Genomic DNA, 19,549 nt, shown 5'->3' with positions numbered 1-19,549 from the left:
GTTCACTTTAACAATACAACACACTTTATTGATATGCATGAAACATTGTGTTAAAATACAACAGATTAGATTAATGTCATTCATATTCTACACAGGTTCACCTTAAACTGAATAATGAAAATATGAATATAAATTGCCATTTCATTTGCAATTTTGGAATGAGCAGATGCTCTAAATACAGAACGATTTGCAAGGAAAACAAAAGGTCAAATGCATAGAAATAGCAGTTATCTAGGATCATACAGTAGGTGAACTAAGAACCTATCATCAGTCTAACCGTATTTAAAAAGAAAACGAAAAAAGAAAGACTATAGTCTATAGTAATCTGTAGTACAATTAAACTATACACACACTATAGGATGCCAGGTATCTGTCTACAGAACATTCTATCTACATTACATTTAGCCTTTGCATAAGCCTGCACGGTTGTCAAGGCTAGGGTAAGTGCCCTATACGCAGTATATAGGCTACTGTATATTGGGTAGAGGCATGCAAGGCAGCCAAACAAAAACAGACTTACACGCCTATCATGTAGCTGTACCACAACACACTATAACACATTGTGAAATGATGATTTCAGATAATAACTCTTTCACAGATCCACCGGTAATTGTTGTTACAGTTATATGATTTGACATCCCATCGTCTAGTAGACAGAGAAAAGAAAACCCCAACACAGTCTCTTCCTTCATTGTTATAAGATGGATCAGGGTACCTGAAGAAATAGGAACATCTAAGATATTACAATTACACCTTTACTAGGATGGTTTTCCATTCCACCCTAAATCTTTAGCTATTTTTTAATTATGACCTCAAATTATATTTTAGATATGATTATAATTTCAAATTAACTGGGTAGTGAAATAGGCAATGTATACTTGTCTTAAGGCCAGTCTACACCAATGTAGACTGGATAATACTTGCAACCATTATCTTCAATGGCAGTTGCAAGAAGTTGCATTGGTGTGGAGCTGGCCTTAAAACTGTTTTGATGCAAGGAGTTGCTAAATTAGAGGGGAAAATACAATTTAAAAATAATTGAAAATAGCATACAATACAAGGTCACAAAACATTGCATCGCGACATGTGTGAAGGTTACTGTAGATTGTGTTTAAAGGTTAGCTTGAAGTTTATTCATGTAGGTTTTGCTGTTCATCACACATAGGCAAAACATCTGAACTGAGCATACCTGTGGTGTAAATGTAGTCTTAGGGACAGTGTAGGTTTGTATTTTATAGTATTATTATTATTTTTTGCAATTAATGGACTTAAAAATAAACAAGAGAAGAATGAAGATATAATGAAAATAATAAGTCTTACTGTGATTTGTTAAGTGGTGTTCCATCCACCCACTTAAATGTCCCTTCCTCCTCTTTGTCAGTCAGACCCAGCCACACCCATGAGCCACGTTTTAAACTGCCAACAAAGTTCTGGGCAGAAACACTGCTGGTTACTGAATTAGTACAAACTGTACAATAGAGCTGTGTGGAATATGTTAGAGAGCACGCACGCACACAAAAAATCACATAAACATAATTGTTTAGTGTCCTAGGGTTAAGACACTATAATTTGGACCAAACCGGGTTCAATCAGAATACAACCATAACTATGAATACAACACACTTCATCAATATATGAACATGTTATTAAAACGCAATAGATGGCATTTAGCCAAATAATGAATATATGAATATAAATCATTATATGTGTATTTGGGTAAGGCCCGAAAGTCAGACAAACCTCCAAACCAAAGCAAAGAGAAACTACCACATTTAAACACACCCATCATGTAGCCTATAGCTGTGTACACAACTATAATACATTGTGAAATTATGATTTTCACTAGACTAGATAACTCTTTCGCAGATGTAGCGTTTTCTTTTACTACATGCACTGTCGATCCATCCATTACCCCTAACCTCAGCGCAGTCTTCTCCTTTCCCTGCGTTGTTAGGCTCTCCTGGGTTCCAGAACCTGGAGAAGTATAGGAGCATGAAAGTCATCATGATGCTTTACAATGATGCTTTTTCTACTCCAAATCAAATCAAATCATTATAGCGAACAACTGGATAGTGAAATAGAAAACATGTATAATTGCCTTATATATATCGACCATTATGGTATATTTGTATTTTATCATAGCATTTCATGCCATTTTAGAAAAAATACAGAAAAATAGTATAGGTGGAGTGTGTTGTAATATACAACACGCTGTGTCCTAATGACGTGCCACTATAGACATAACAATAACGACTGATTGTCTTGTTAGCCACTGGAGACAGCTCAGAGAGCAAGGTCAACTTGCTGATAGCCGATTGTTGTATAGCCGATGTTGTATATTACAACAGAGTGTACTTAAAATGTTTGTTAAAATAAACAAGAAGATAAGTATTACCTTGGTTCGGTCAGCGGTGTTCCATCCACCCACTTCCAGTCTCCTTCCTTCGCTGTGTCAGTCAGACCCAGCCACAGGTTCTGCTGTTGTAAACCGACAACAAAGTCCTGCAGAAAAGTGTTAGTTAGTGTTAGTGCATGCACTAACATACTGTACATACGCACGCACGCACGCACATGCACACACACACACACACACACACACACACACACACACACACACACACACACACACACACACACACACACACCAACCATACCTGTTTTTCTTGGCTCTTTATGACCATCAGGGTTGATTGTTTGTTTATGCAGTCTTTCCTGCTCGCCTCCCAGGTTTTCTCCTCAGTATGGATGTAATAACAAAGACCACCACCAAATTGAAATCCATGTGATTCTAACACAAAGAAAAAATGTTAGCAACTGCTCTGAAACGTCCTCAGATCAGATGAATGATAAACAACATGAACATGATATAACAATGAAGTAAAACAGTGATGTATGACTGACCACAAATCCTGCTCTTCAGGACAGTCAGGTTATTATAGTTGGTCTCTAACTGGTCAAAACGGGTCTGCAATGTATCTTTCTCTTCAGTTAGGTTGTAAAAGATGGTCTGCAACTTGGCCTTCTCGTCAGTCAGGTTGCTATATCTGGTAGTGATCTCGTTTAACTCTTTGGCCAGGTTGTTGTTTTTCTCTTTAAGTTCAAAATCTGCAAGAAGTATCAACAAACTGGTGAGCATTACATATAACTTCATTCTGACAGTAAATCTTTATTTGCCAGCGAGACAAAGAGCCTACAATAGGTGAACTGGCATTTTGGAGAACAGTGGAGTGTCAGCAACAAAGTGGGTGAGGTGGGATAGATTACGGGCTCAATCATACAATGCTACTATAAGATGAGGAAACGTCTTTTTACATTCGTGAAAAATAAACAATAAAAAGGTCATTGGCATCATCGCTATACAAGCTATATGACACTTTTCTTTGAAACAGTTTTATCTCCCGTGGTCAGCACAGGTCTCCTCCTCAGTGTTCCATTGTTTGCAAGAAACAGCCAATATACCATAAAAAGACACTGTTTGTAGAATGACAACGTTACACCCATACTCACAGTGTACGACAACACCAATGATGGCAGCCAGCACAAGAAGAAACAGCACCCCAACACACCCTGCAGCCACTCTGTAGTGATTCTTCTTTGCCTCATCAGAGTCTGAACAACACAAGACAAACATATGAAGTTATTTGAGAGGAAGATTTCAATTCACATACACCACTGGAAAAAGTTACACTACTCCTGTAAGAATAGGTTAGAGAACTTAATTAAGCATTGTTGAGAGGGTTTCAAGACATTCAATTCCAAACGTTTTTCAAAGGGGGTCATATTTGAAAATATGAAAATATCTTGGTGCCGACTGAATCTCTTGTCATACTTTATTCTTTATTATATTTACTGTACCTTTGAACCATAACAATGTCACAAACAAATGCTTCACATTAACTACACTGCAATATCAATATAGCCACTTGTTGGCAGTGTAGCCAAATGTAATGGCATTAGTGGTTTTAACAAAACTAAAACAATTCAGCCTTTTTTACATGCATGCACTGCATTATGTTGTACATTTGCAGTCCAATAAATTGTGTTCAAATGGCAGTGTTGCCAAATGTGTGGAAAAGGTCTCCACAAAAGTCTATCTAAAAAAAGCCACTCCAATATATAAATTTCACCTGACTGACGGCTATAAATAATACATTTTAGCAAGTGAGCTGTGGGCCATATAATATATTCCCCAGTTTGCCCCCCAGGCACTGATAACAATGTAGAGCTTAATAAAATTATAAATAAATAACAAAACAATGTATCACTAATAGCACTTTTAATGATGCTTTAATGAAAAACACAATAATCTGCCTGTCGGCCTGCCCTTCTCTCTCTCTCTGTCTCTTGTTCACTCACTACAGTGCATAATTGTGTGAGACAGTGTGTATCTGTCCCATGCGCACTTTTTCATAGTGCCAGTGCCCTGGTTGCAAATGTTCCATTAAAAACAACCAATAAAGTAATGATTTCATGTTAACAGTGACTGAACTGATATGCATGCCCTCCTGCTCTACTCCTTTGATGTCTCATGGTTGTGTTCATCCTATGACCTATGCTATCTTAACCCATTGACGCCTGGTGCAACGTATACGTTGTTCTACCCTTGATGCCGGCCGTGCTCTCTGTGTCTCATCAGCTATTGCTATACATGTAGCAACATAACTATTTAAAAAAATAGAATTGTTTGAATTTGAAGGTTTTCAGAAACCTTAGGTCAGGCCCTAGAAGGCGTTCCCAGATTCGGCATCAGGCATCTATGGGTTAACACGATAGGCGATATCGATAGGCCCCCACTCGTTTTATATTTATATATTTATATATATATATATATATTTATATTATATACAGTCTGGTGTATGTGTCGTTATGTATGTCTTGTTTGTCATGTCTATAAAAACCAAATAAAAACTAATATAACAAAAAAACAGTGACTGAACTGTCTGTGCATGCTTGGTCATTCCTTCAATAAAAACAAATCAAAAACGTCGTCCCTTCAGCGTGGGACCATTATGAAGTAGGCTAAAGTAGCTAAATATTCAACACACTTGTACATTTTCTGATTGGTTGTGAGGCCGTTTTAGACAGAATATTCTAATCAAAATGTAAAGAAAAAAGAATAATAGAACCCACTTCACCAGGTTTTTAATTTAACCTGGAAAATATGCAATTTCTTTGGCAGCATTGGAGCCCCTAAAGATGTTAGGCACACGATGTCACTGTTTCACATCATTTTCTGCAGGGTGCTGCTGTTATTCTACGCTACAGAGGACACCTTGACATTTGTTTGGCAATATTAGAGCATACCCACTTCTCCAGACATCACTACAATACATAGCAAAATTACTTTCAAAAAGAATGTCAAGATATACCTAGCCAATTTGCCAAGTACATAACTGTGATTTGTAAATCTGTTCTTTTGATTTATAATGTGAATTTGTACTTTGTATCTGTGTTCTTTGTAAAAAAATATATATATATATATTATTTTTTTCTGTTTTTATTTTAAATTGTATTTTTAGCTGTACATTTGTATTGTATTTGTTTTATTCAGGACTCCAGGAAGACTAGAGGCTCAGTCATGTGTCTCTAATGGGGATCCTTCAATAAACATAAACCTAAACTACACCACTGCCCTTATGCAACGTGTATGTGTTAGTTCATCTACTTTTTTTACCTTCATGCTTCTCTTGTGCTGTGTTCTTCTGTATGGCATCCTGCTGTATCCCAGGGTCAGGGTGGTGAACTGTGGGGCTGTCTGCAGTGCCATAGATGTCTACTATCCTCTCTTCCCATTCTCCCCTGCCTTCATTCTCTCCTCTCTCCTCCAAGTCGACCTTCTTCTCACCTCGGCCACGTCTGGCCTTCTTGGTCAGGTCTGGTACAGCGTACACGTCCTCAGACATTCTAGCTCATATTAAAACTATACACTCGTTGTTGGAAAACAAAAGAGCCACGAAAGAGGAAGAGGAAGTAATTAAGTCATTTATTGCTTAATTCCTTCATGACACCTTCTCATTTCGAACATGGCAGTCTATCCTCGTGATGTTTCGAGTGCGTAGTATATCAGAAGCAACTGAAAATATTTGTGCCCTTGATAATGTATTTTATAAATGTGGACTCAAATAAAGAAATAGAATTGTGTGTGTGTGTGTGTGTGTGTGTGTGTGTGTGTGTGTGTGTGTGTGTGTGTGTGTGTGTGTGCGTGCGTGCGCGTGCGCGCGTGTGCTTGTGTCAACGGGTCGTGTCGTACCACAGATCGGCTATTTTCAAATAGGGCTGAAGTGGTTAATGTATGTATGTGTTTGGTAATAATAATTCAAATCTATACAAAGTAACTAGTAGGTCTAATTAAAGTTTTTAAATAATTGTAATGTAGTAAAAAGTATAATATTTGATATGATATGTAGCGGAGTAGAAGTAAAAGTATTAAAAGTATAGTATTAAAAGTTGGAAATAAGAGCAAATGATGAGTTGGGTCTGATCGAGGGACGAGAGTATAGCTGCAACTGGGATGTAAGTCGGGACTTGATCACCACGGCTGGGTCACCTGAGTGAGGGGTATGATGTTCCCAAGACCCAAAACCCCCGATGACCTTGGGATACATCACTGAGGATACGTCCCAGGTGTCACGGCCCCTGCCAGTAGTGTCCTGTGTGTGTCTATTTGTGTTAGTCTGTCTGTCTGTGTGTGAGCATGTGTGGGCGTAGGCTTGGTTCCTGGCTTTCCAGATTGGCACACCTGGCTCTGATCATCCAATCTCACTCACCTGCCTGCCATCTTCTCATCACCACCACTCCATAAAAGCCCTGGTTTCCTCGCCGCAGGCTGCCAGATCGTCCCACAGTTTTCTGTGCGGTAACGCGTCTAGCTGTTATTTCTTAATGTTTCCTAGTGATAATTATTCCTAGTGTTTTTGCTCTACTTTTGCTTTGTTCCAGTGTTTTTTGGTTTTTGACTTTGGTTTCCTTCTGCCTCAGTTGCCTGCCTGTTTGCCTGCCAGCCTACCTGCTAGCCAGCTCCTGCTAGCCTTCTGAAAAGTAGCCAATCTACAACCTCATTCTGGACAGTTGCCTATCTACAAGCTCATCATTTTGTTTACATAAACACCCTTGGACTTTGCCCTCCTTGTCGTGTCTGCATTTGGGTCTGCCAGTTTGGTTAAACGTGACACCAGGGACACACAATAAAGCGTTCTCCCTTTCAAAAGGGAGGACTACTAATATCATTGTTGCATTTGTCTTTCCTTCAGTTAAGCATGAAGATTCAGCTCTTTTTCTATAAAACTGACAGCAGCGTAGCTATAGAAACTATAAATATGTGTCATTTTCAATAACCATAAGAACACTTTGATGAAAATATACCCATTTACCCTAACAGAAAATGGGACATTAGAAGAAGGTTTAGTGATATGATCTATACCTAGTCGTTACGTCATTCCCTTATCTTTAACTTGTCCATCTTTAAATCTTTAGCCAAGACTTTACTCTGCAAAGAGTTACATCTGGTCAGCACTTCCGCTCTTGTGACCACAGAACATTCTCAACCCTATACAGTTATTTTGACAGCTCACACTGTATGCACACACACCCACTCACCCACACGCACGCACATGCACACACGCACGCGCGCACGCACGCACACACACACACACACACACACACACACACACACACACACACACACACATACACACACGCACGTCGCACACGCTTATGCAGTTTCCCTTCTATCATGTCATGATCTCTCTAAAGTTACACAACACACAACTGTCCAGTTTTAAGAACACCAAAACCAACGATGTTAAATAAAAGTTCAATGACAAATAACTTGAAATAAGGACACATTTTATTGAGCTGACAGGTTTTAGTCAAAATTATGTAGCAGGTATATAAGATATACAAGTGAATGAATGCACCAAAAATCCCTCACATATTATTTATTGACACTTTTATTTTGTAATGTTTTGTGCAATAGATCGTTTTGGGATCATATGAGCATATGTGTCCGCACTCCTTCCTGCTGTGACGTCATCCACCTGCATTTGCTTCCACCTCTCTCTTGCTTGAAGCCAGACATATCATTGGTCCAATATCGCAATATATATATATATATATATTTGTTTTTATATAGTAGGCCTACTGCAGAGTAGACGGACAGACGGACAGACGGACAGACGGACAGACGGACAGACGGACAGACAGATAGATAGATGTTTTCTGGCAAAGGTTTTCAATTCCTCTCTGACACGGAAATGTCACAAGAGTGGTGGAGAGACCAACAGCTTATACAATATGTTCACGTGACGTTGGGCAGAATTGTAGAATCCAAGTGTTGTGCACAAATGAATTGCATCAGAATACACTTCTTTCAGTTAACCACTTAAAGTACAGCAATACATGGCAATTTGAGGTACTCTTTAATATTTCAACATACAATTTCACAAAAACATCACACTTGTGTGAATTGAGGGCGGGCACTCTTATCATACATCATCATCACATTCCGTGCTCAGCCAATCAAATCATCACATTCCATGGTACACACAGACACACAAAACTGGGCATAGGAGGGGCAGAAAAAGAAAAAATCACATAAACATAATTGTTCAGGTTGAAATCACCCAGGTTTAGTGTCCTAGGGTTAAGACACTAATTTGGACCAAACCGGGTTCAATCAGAATATAACCATAACTATGAATACAACACACTTCATCAATATATGAACATGTTATTAAAACGCAATAGATGGCATTTAGCCAAATAATGAATATATGAATATAAATCATTATATGTGTATTTGGGTATAGGGCCGAAAGTCAGACAAACCTCCAAACCAAAGCAAAGACAAACTACCACATTTAAACACACCCATCATGTAGCCTATAGCTGTGTACACAACTATAATACATTGTGAAATTATGATTTTCACTAGACTAGATAACTCTTTCGCAGATGTAGCGTTTTCTTTTACTACATGCATTGTCATTCCATCCATTACCCCTAACCTCAGCGCAGTCTTCTCCTGGACTTGGCCCTGCGTCGTTAGGCTCAACAGGTTTGTTCCAGAACCTGGAGAAGTATAGGAGCATTTAAGTCATCATGATGCTTTACAATGATGCTTTTTCTACTCCAAATATTTTGTTTTCAAATCATTATAGTGAACAACTGGATAGTGGAATAGAAAACATGTATAATTGCCTTATATATATATCGACCATTATGGTATATTTGTATTTTATCATAGCATTTCATGCCATTTTAGAAAAAATACAGAAAAATAGTATAGGTGGAGTGTGTTGTAATATACAACACGCTGTGTCCTAATGACAATAACGACAATAACAATAACGACTGACTGTCTTGTTAGCCACTGGAGACAGCTCAGAGAGCAAGGTCAACTTGCTGATAGCCGATTGTTGTATAGCCGATGTTGTATATTACAACAGAGTGTACTTAAAATGTTTGTTAAAATAAACAAGAAGATAAGTATTACTTTGGTTCGGTCAGCAGTGTTCCATCCACCCACTTCCAGGTTCCTTCCTTCGCTGTGTCAGTCAGACCCAGCCACAGGTTCTGCTGTTGTAAACCGACAACAAAGTCCTGCAGAAAAGTGTTAGTTAGTGTTAGTGCATGCACTAACATACTGTACATACGCACACACACGCCTATACACACGGACGCACGCACATGCGCACACACACACACACACACACACACACACACACACACACACACACACACACACCAACCATACCTGTTTTTCTTGGCTCTTTATGACCATCAGGGTTGATTGTTTGTTTATGCAGTCTTTCATGCTCTCCTCCCAGGTTTTCTCCTCAGTAGAGATGTAATAACAAAGACCACCACCAAATTGAAATGCATGTGGTTCTAACACAAAGAAAAAATGTTAGCAACTGCTCTGAAACGTCCTCAGATCAGATGAATGATAAACAACATGAACATGATATAACAATGAAGTAAAACAGTGATGTATGACTGACTACAAATCCTCCTCTTCAGGTTGTTAAAGCTGGTCTTTGTCTCGTTTAGCTCTATGATCAGGTTGTCTTTCTCTTCAGTTAGGTTGTAAAAGCTGGTCTGCAACTTGGCCTTCAACTCGTCAGTCAGGTTGCTATATCTGGTAGTGATCTCGTTTAACTCTTTGGCCAGGTTGTTGTTTTTCTCTTTAAGTTCAAAATCTGCAAGAAGTATCAACAAACTGGTGAGCATTACATATAACTTCATTCTGACAGTAAATCTTTATTTGCCAGCGAGACAAAAAGAGCCTACAATAGGTGAACTGGCATTTTGGAGAACAGTGGAGTGTCAGTAACAAAGTGGGTGAGGTGGGATAGATCATACAATCCTACTATAAGATGAGGAAACGTCTTTTTACATTGGTGAAAAATAAACAATAAAAAGGTCATTGCATCATCGCTATACAAGCTATGTGACACTTTTCTTTGAAACAGTTTTATCTCCCGTGGTCTGTGGACAGCACAGGTCTCCTCCTCAGTGTTCCATTGTTTGCAAGAAACAGCCATCAACGCTATTTGACTATCTGTCTGACTAAAATATACCATAACATTACACTGTTTGTAGAATGACAACGTTGCACCCATACTCACAGTGTACGACAACACCAATGATGGCAGCCAGCATGAGAAGAAACAGCACCCCAACACACCCTGCAGCCACTCTGTACTGATTCTTCTTTGCCTCATCAGAGTCTGAACAACAGAAGACAAACATATGAAGTTATTTGAGAGGAAGATTTCAATTCACATACACCACTGGAAAAAGTTACACTACGTAGTCCTGCTAGAATACGGTAGGTTAGAAAACTTAATTAAGCATTGTTGAGAGAGTTTCAAGACATTCAATTCCAAATGTTTTTCAAAGGGGGTCATATTTGAAAATGATGCTTTAATGAAAAACACAATAATCTGCCTGTCGGCCTGCCCTTCTCTCTCTCTGTCTCTTGTTCACTCACTACAGTGCATAATTGTGTGAGACAGTGTGTATCTGTCCCATGCGCACCACTGGTCTGATCTTTTTCATAGTGCCAGTGCCCTGGTTGCAAATGTTCCATTAAAAACAACCAATAAAGTAATGAAATCATGTTAACAGTGGCTGAACTGTCTGTGCATGCTTGGTCATTCCTTCAATAAAAACAAATAAAAAACGTCCCATCGTCCCTTCAGCGTGGGACCATTATGAAGTAGGCTAAGTCGCTAAATATTCAACACAATTATACATTTCCTGATTGGTTGTGAGGCCGTCTAATCAAAATGTAAAGGAAAAAGAATAAAAGAACCCACTTCACCAGGTTTTTAATTTGGCCTGGAAAATATGCAATTTTTTGGCAGCATTGGAGCCCCTAAAGATGTTAGGCGGACAGAGGACACCTTGAAATTTGTTTGGCAATGTTAGAGCATACCCACTTCCCCAGACATCACTACACCACTGCCCTTATGCAACGTGTATGTGACCCAGGGTCAGGGTGGAGAACTTAGCCACGAAAGAGGAAGTAATTAATTCAGTCATTTATTGCTTCTTCCTTCATGACAACTTCTCATTTAGAAAATACATGGCATGACTGCTTTAAGAAAGTGATTCTCCCGATTTTAATTGTGTGTGTGTGTGTGTGTGTGTTAAGGCTGTACCCTAGCCCTGTTTTTAGGACTCGAACATTTGCAGGAATTTCCGAGCGAACATATATTTTCAAGTTAATAAAAAAGGAAAAAAATAAAAAATAATATAAGAAAAACGAATGGTTCAAGCCCATTAATTAAGATTCGAGTGCCAACCCTAACGAGCGAACATTCGAACCTTGAATGTTTGGGGACAGCCTTAGTGTGTGTGTGTGTGTGTGTGTGTGTGTGTGTGTGTGTGTGTGTGTGTGTGTGTGTGTGTGTGTGTGCGTGTGTGTGTGTGTGTGTGTGTGTGTGTGTGCGTGTGCGAGTGCGTGTGTGTGTGTGCACGTGTGAGTGTGCGTGTGTCGTACAACGTGTCGTACCACAGATCGGCTATTTTAGGGCTGAAGTGGTTAATGTATGTATGTGTTTGGTAATAATAATTCAAATTTATACAAAGTAACTGACAAGTTGACAAGTTAACAAATTACAACAAACAAACTATCTTGATTATTACTCTCAGAGTCCTTGATTGGTTTAATGAAAATGGCACTTATCATGATTTTTTGTAAATTATGTACTTAGTTAATTCAGTCAGAGAACTCACAAATAGACATAAGATGTAATGAATGCTATTTTATCTTGGCATTCGGGGCTTTGCTACAGTCTCTCTCTCTCTCTCTCTCTCTCTCTCTCTCTCTCTCTCTCGCACACACACACACACACACACAACACACATGCACACGCACACACATGCACACATACAAACATATACATACTGTGGGAGAAGGAGGGAGGGAGATCATTTAAAATCGTTGAACCTATGGTTTAAAAGGTTAAAACATGTTTGTATTGGTGATTTTTAGTCTTAATAGTAATATCTCTTACCAGACTTCTTCTTGGTCTGAAGATCTCCATAGACGGCATCGTCTATCTTGTGCCGATCAAGACTCTCATAATGTCCTACTTCAGACATTTCTACATTAGTTCTTCTTGCAGTGACGATGGTATCATTCTCATAATCTGTATCTTCTTGGTCTCCATCATGGACCTCAATGTTTTCAGAATGCCTCGCTGCAGCCATCTGTATACCTTTATGACTTCAATTCAGGTTTTTGACCTCTTCACAACACACTGAGTATACAGTACTATCTTCACTACCCTAAACGATGACAACACTGTTATTTTGACAGCTCACACTTATATGCACACACACACACCCACCCACCCACACACACGCACACACACACACACGCACACACACACACACCCACCCACCCACACACACGCACACACACACGCACACACACACACACACACACACACACACACACACACACACACACACACACACACACACACACACACAGTTCAGTTCAGTTCAGTTCAGTTTTATTTTCGGAAGTTTTATTTTCATATTGTTCACTTCTGTATTTATCTAGTTTTGAATTGGTTTATGTTTTCCACAGTGCTTTAGTTCATCCTCCAGCTCATTCCACAGTGTGACTCCGTAAGAGGAGATGCTCCTTGTTTTTAAGTTTGTGCGCATCACTGGTTTTTTAAAGTTCAGTGGTCCTCTAAGGTTGCATCCCCCTTCCTTATCCAGAAATGTGTCCTGTACATTTACCGGTAATTGTTTATATCTTGCTTTGTACATGATTTGTAGAATTTTAACGTTGACCATATCTGTGAACTTCAGAAGATGTGATTGTAAAAACAGTGGGTGTGTGTGTGTGGTCACGGTATGAAGAACTAAGGAGGGAGTCCATGCTTAAAGTTTAACTGACCCTTATCCATGTTTAAAGTCCAGAGTGTTTACAGAAACACTGATAGGTCTTAGTCCTCATTTATTCCATCGGACTGCAGTGTGTGGAAGGTGTAGAATGGCCTCCCTTCTGTTAATGAGATTATGGATGCCTCCTGTTTTGAAACCGAATATACAAAAGATATTTTGACACTACTTTTCTTTCACTTAAAGGAGGAAACTGATGACAAAAAGATACAAAAAGAGAGAACTATGACTCATTTCGACTTCATGTTGACATATCCGTGGTGCATATCATGGAGATGCGGTCCGGTACGCTCTTAACCCATTTAGACCTATAGACATTTCTGCAAATGTCTTCTAAATCCTGACAGTTTTCTGAAAAGCCTGTGTCAGTCATTCTTAAAGTTTTTCATGCAAGGACCCCAAAAATATATGTAATTGGCCGCCGACCCCCATCTGAAAATATGTTGTTCCAGGGATGTTGTTGAAAATTGCGACCTTTCTAGTTTATATTCATATTTGAATAGAAAAGGGAGGTCGCACACAATGCATCGCGACGCATTGTGAGCTTGTAGATCAGCTATTTTCAAATGGTCGAAATTTATATAGGGTTGAAGTGGTTACAGTAATGTATGTTTTTCTAATCAAAATGTAAATCTCCAAAGTAACTAGTAACTAAAGTTTTAAAATAATTGTAGTGGAGTAAAAGTACAAATGTTGGCTCTGAGATGTAGTGGAGTAGATGTATTGGAAATTGGAATACAGTCAAGTAAAGTACAAATACCTCAAAATAGTACTTAAGTACAGTATTTGAGTAAATGCACTTAGTTACTTTCCACCACTGGGTTAACGGCGGAGGATGAGTTAACAAAACGTCAACAAAGAGAGAAGTATATGATGACAAAAAAGATACCGGTACTTAAACTTAAAGCATGGACTCCCTCCTTATAGTTCTTCATCACTTTTATTAGTTATTATACAATGTACTCAGTCTCATTGTGCTCCTCTGGCAGATTGCTAAACTTCAAGCACTGTTGTAGCCTATACTAAACATTTCTGTTAGATAATATAAATTGGAAACCCACCCACCCCACACATCCCACACCACACCCAAACACACTTCCGTCAAAATGCAAAAGACATTATTAATTTACAGACTAGATTTAGATTTATGTTATTCATATTCTATAGAATACAGTACTGGTGGTACTTGAGCCCCCCCTCCCCCCCCCCCCCCCATAGTCACCCAAAAAAGGAGGCAAAAAAAAGACAAAAGGTTTGCATCTTTTATTCTGACGAAGAAATACCAGTCTCATACCAGGCCCTGCAAGAATGCAGTTGTAATAGGCTATCCAGCCGTGCTGAATGAGCATGACAGACAGCACACCTAACCGTTAACAGAACGATTTGAGAAGGTATATTAATCACGTTAGAAATATCATCGCTGATTAGTGATTAGTGATTAGACAGAGTTTCGTCGGATTATTGGCTTAGGAATGGTCCTGGAACAAGAAGGGCAGGAATATACGCTCCTATATCAGTTATTAAGGTGGTACTTGGAGAGCCAAATGTTTTCTGAGGTGGTACTTCAGTATAAAAAGGTTCTATATAGGACCCCCTTCATAGCTAAATAACGAAAATATGAATTTAATATAATACATTGCATAGTGAGTAAAATTGCAAGGCAGACAAACCAAAGCTAAAATGTACCAGAAGCAAACACTCCACAAACCATCACATAAGAACATAATAAACTAATTCATTGTGAAACCTGTGACTTCACAAGACAACTCTTTCACAGATGCAATATTTCTTTACACTACATGGAACGTCGTTCCATCCACCGCCTTTCATCTCAGCACAGTCTTCTTCTTCAGTAGCATTATTAGGCTCACCTTTGTTCCAGTACCTGTAGAATAGGAACATATCATTCATCACAATTTCCACTCTATTTTGTTTTCTAACAATGAAATCAAATAACCGTATAGTGAAATATACAACAGATAATGTCTTAGTGACAGTGTGGTATACAGTTACATATTTTATTTTATTGAGCAGAAAAATATGTAAATTGTGAAATGTATGTTTTTGAAAATGAACAAAAGATGACAAAGTCTTACTCTGTGGTCAAAGGTGTTCCATCGACCCACTTCCAGTGTCCTTCCTTTTTTTTGTCAGTCAGACCCAGCCACACCATCTGGTTTAACTTGACAACAAAGTCCTGCATAGAAAAGCTGTTGGTTACTAACTGCACAATTGATTTGAGGAAGTGAAATGAGTTACAGCATTCATTAATGCACATGCAGGCACACATGGATCACACACATATCATACCTGTTTGTCTTCGCTCTTTATGACCATCAGGTCTGATTTGCTGTCTCTACAGTCTTTCCTGCTCTCCTCCCAGGTTTTCTCCACAGTAGAGATGTAATAACACAGGCCACCACCAAATGTAAATCCATGGGATTCTAACAACAACAAAATCATGTTAGTTTTGTATTTGGTGCGCGCGTGCGTGCGTGCGTGCGTGCGTGCGTGCGTGCGTACTGTACAGGTATTTACGTATGTGTATGTGTGAGTGTTTTCCATTCAGATTAATGGCAAATAATGATATGGTATAACAATGTAGAAAAACAGCGATCTTCCACTGACCACAAAGGAGCTTCTTCAGCAGGGCTGGGTTTTCGGTAAGGTTCTTAAATGTGATCTCTAACTCTTTGAAACTAGTCTCTAACAGTTTCTTTTCTTCAGTCAGGTTTATATTTTTGTTCTCTAACTCATTGAATGTAGTCTCTAACAGTGTCATCTCTTTGGTCAGGTTGCTATTTCTGATCTCTAACTGCTTAAAATTGATCTGTATCTGCTCCAACTCTTCGGCCAGGTTGTTTCTGTCTTTGACCAGTACCATATCTGCAAGAAGAAGAATCAACAATCTGATGAGCAGTCAGTGGCAAGGCAGTTTGTTTGTGAGAGAGACATTTTTGAATGTTGTGGACTATGGACTGGTAGTGGACTGGTACCGTGGGTTAGGTTATTATCATCACTGTCGGGTGGACACAAACAGAAATGGGAGATAGAGGTGTAAAACATTTTTAAAATTTAGAATTCAACAAATTAAAGTTGTATGACCTCCCTCCCTAAAGCCAAAATAAAAATGACATGTTTTTTGGGACCCCCCCCCCCCCCTAGGGTCGACCCCCAGTTTGGGAACCACTGTTCTAAAATATAATGATACTAGTGTTTATAGTAAGAACTCACTGCGTACGACCACGCCAATGACGGCAGCCAATAGGAGAAGACACAGCGTTATGATTATTCCCAGACACACTGCAGCCACTCTGGAGAGTTTCTTCTTGGACTCACCAGGGTCTGAACAACACAAGAAGAAAATACATTTAAAATAACTGACAACTGCCTTATGACCTTTATATCTTTAGCCAACATACTGAGTGGCTTGAAACAGAACATGTCAGTTCACAACTTGAACCATAGCACCTCACCCCAACCCTAAGTGTCCTGATTCTCAGGAGAACGTTCACGAAAAGATGCAGATCTACAAGCTCACAATCGGCTATTGCGTAGACAAGTATGGGGTTTACGTGGTCACGCAATCCCTGTCAAGTCCATATTAATGAATTTGATATAAGTTGAACTGGAAGGAAAGAGGAAAACAGTGAAAGAGTGCGCAAGACAGCCATAATTGTGTACTGTGCACATGCAGTGAGTTAAGACAATCACATTCAATTTATTTTATTTGGGGATTTGGGGATTGGGATTCGGACGCACAACACGCTGTCAACACTATACGCAAGTGGCCCAGGACTAATTATAATCTATCTTTAAATTATACCAACTGTACGCCTGTTGGCCAGTCTCCTAACTGATGTCTAAAGGTAACTTAATTGTAGCAACAGCGTAACCACATACAACTGCAAAGTTAAACTGTTTTCGTGTAGATAAGGATAAGCGGAAGTTGCAGCCAGAAGTGATATAGGCACCGCAATAATGAAATGATATGAACTCTATGTAACAATCTTTTTGATATTTGATATACACCGTGTTACTTACAACACAGAATTATTGTGTTCCTTTGTCCTAATGACAATTGAATTCATGGATACAAAGAGTTTTACTGTTCATTGACACCGAATATAGAGATACAGAGTCCTGGAGGCCATTATATTCGGTACCGTGGTCACATGGTGGCCATGCCCAACCCCTAATCCCCTGCAATAAATGTTGTGGAAAATAATGTATAATTTTGCCTACAAAAAAGAAAGAAAGAATGAAAAAAGTAAGAAGAAGACTGGCAGATTTCAGTGAAATCTGAGAATGTTCACACAGGGCCACAGGCCACCTTGAATTATGATTGACAAAATTAGCTTCTCCAGAGACCACCACGTACACCACCACCCTTTTGTAACAGCAATGTGTTGTTATAGTTAACCATCCATTGTGTAGCATTTTATTGGCTTTACCTCCATGCTGCGGCTGTGCTGTGTTCACCTGTATCATGCCTACAGTATCCTGCTGTGTCCCAGCAGGGTCAGGGTTGTCCTGAACTGCAGTGCAATCTTCTGCAGTCCCGTAGAGGTCTACTGTCCTCTCTTCCCATTCTCCCCTGTCTTCATTCTCTCCTCTCTCCTCCATCTCCACCTCCCTCTCTCCTCGGCCATGTCTGACCTTCTGGGTCAGGTCTGGCACGGCATACACGTTCTCAGACATTCTAGCACATCTTTACAACTACTGCACTCTTTGTATAGTTTTTTTGGGAAACAGAAGTCACCAAAAAAAGAGGAAGATTAACAATAAATGAGAATAGTGAAGTCATTGAGCCCATTACTTCACAAAAACCTCAATCAATGGTAAATGTGTGACGCTCAGTGCAGATGCGGCTACTGTAGGTTATAGTATATTCTATTTATTACTGCTACTATACTACTACTACTACTACTACTACTACTACTATGCACGCACGCACGCACACACACACACACACAAACATGCACGCACACAACACACACACGCACGCCAGAGGTGTGAATTTGCAGGGGCCACCACTCACCTCTGCAAATTAATAACAAGTGAGTATATACTATCAACTTTTGATAGCATATAGCAGTATGTTCTCTATGTTTAATTACTTATTATTTCAATTCTGACATTCTGTAACCATAATGGAATATTTACCATTTCACCACACACACACACACACACACACACACACACACACACACACACACACACACTGAATGAAGAGCTCCAGGAAGTTTGAAGCCCTTGTCAGGACTTCAAACCTAATACCGCACGGTCCAGTTTCCCCAAAAGGCCCCTGAGAGCCAAGGGCCCCTCAGCCATGGCCCTATCGGCCCAATGGGTAATTTGGCCTTGCGCACACTCCTTGAGGGGGTTCCGAATGGCTCCTCTAAGTGTAACCCAGAGAGTGTATACAAATGGAACCAAACGGACCAGCAGGCGTTAATTTGTTTACATTTATACACTCTATTCTATGGGGTCAGTTATGGGGTTTCGTTGAAATTAAAAGGTTTGAGAACCACTGTACTACATTATGGAACAGAGCCTACATTAGTATCATTCATGCCTGTGAAGGAAGTATAATAGAGAGGCCGGGGCCCAATGTCTGGCTGCTGTTGCAAATAGCCCATTCAACATTGGTGAACTCTGACCATCCTCTCTTCTCTCTCTCCTCTGCTGTCTATATGCTCTCCTCGGCCACGTCTGGCCTTCTTGGTCAGGTCTGGCAGGGCGTACACATCCTCAGACATCCTAGCTCATCTCCAAACTATACACTCCTTAGTGTATACAAGTATAGCCCATGCAGTTGGAAAACAATTCATAAGAGGAAGTTGAAGATTAACGGTTTTGAGAGCACATAGTGAAGTAATTTATTTCTCCACCGACGTTTCCGCATGCCAACTTCTCATTTGTTAAATGCATGGCAGCCTGTCCTACACTGCTTTTAGGAGGTTAGAGGTAATGAAGGAAGATATCATGCATATTAGGGATGGGACGTTTAAACGGTTAACTCTGTATAATAGAAATCACTATACGATTAAGACTAATTCAGACGAAATTACTTATATAGCCCATTTAGACCTGAACACCTACAGTATACGTTGTTATT

General features: G+C 39.5%; 2 protein-coding genes across 2 annotated transcripts; both read right to left on the bottom strand.

The window, feature by feature from the left end:
• Positions 1-25: 25 nt before the first annotated feature.
• On the bottom strand, positions 26-5,903 carry LOC308311915 (uncharacterized protein; the record flags this gene model as incomplete). Its single annotated transcript, XM_080758711.1, has 8 exons — positions 26-715; positions 1,321-1,430; positions 1,920-1,974; positions 2,396-2,502; positions 2,655-2,788; positions 2,902-3,105; positions 3,508-3,609; positions 5,675-5,903. 8 exons carry the CDS (start codon positions 5,901-5,903, stop codon positions 577-579), a joined length of 1,080 nt encoding a protein of 359 aa, XP_080614837.1. The 3' UTR covers positions 26-576.
• Positions 5,904-8,730: 2,827 nt separating this feature from the next.
• On the bottom strand, positions 8,731-18,129 carry LOC308311906 (uncharacterized protein; the record flags this gene model as incomplete). Its single annotated transcript, XM_080758698.1, has 6 exons — positions 8,731-9,069; positions 9,494-9,600; positions 15,739-15,872; positions 16,057-16,314; positions 16,663-16,773; positions 17,883-18,129. The coding sequence occupies 6 exons, from the start codon at positions 18,127-18,129 to the stop codon at positions 8,934-8,936; spliced, it is 993 nt and encodes a 330-aa protein (XP_080614824.1). The 3' UTR covers positions 8,731-8,933.
• Between the last annotated feature and the right edge of the window lie 1,420 nt (positions 18,130-19,549).

The sequence above is a fragment of the Protomyctophum bolini genome (assembly GCF_963924005.1).
Source record: "Protomyctophum bolini genome assembly, chromosome: 3".
NCBI lineage: Eukaryota > Metazoa > Chordata > Actinopteri > Myctophiformes > Myctophidae > Protomyctophum > Protomyctophum bolini.
The sequence above is the reverse complement of the archived record's forward strand: the minus strand, read 5'-3'. Positions and strand labels throughout refer to the sequence as shown.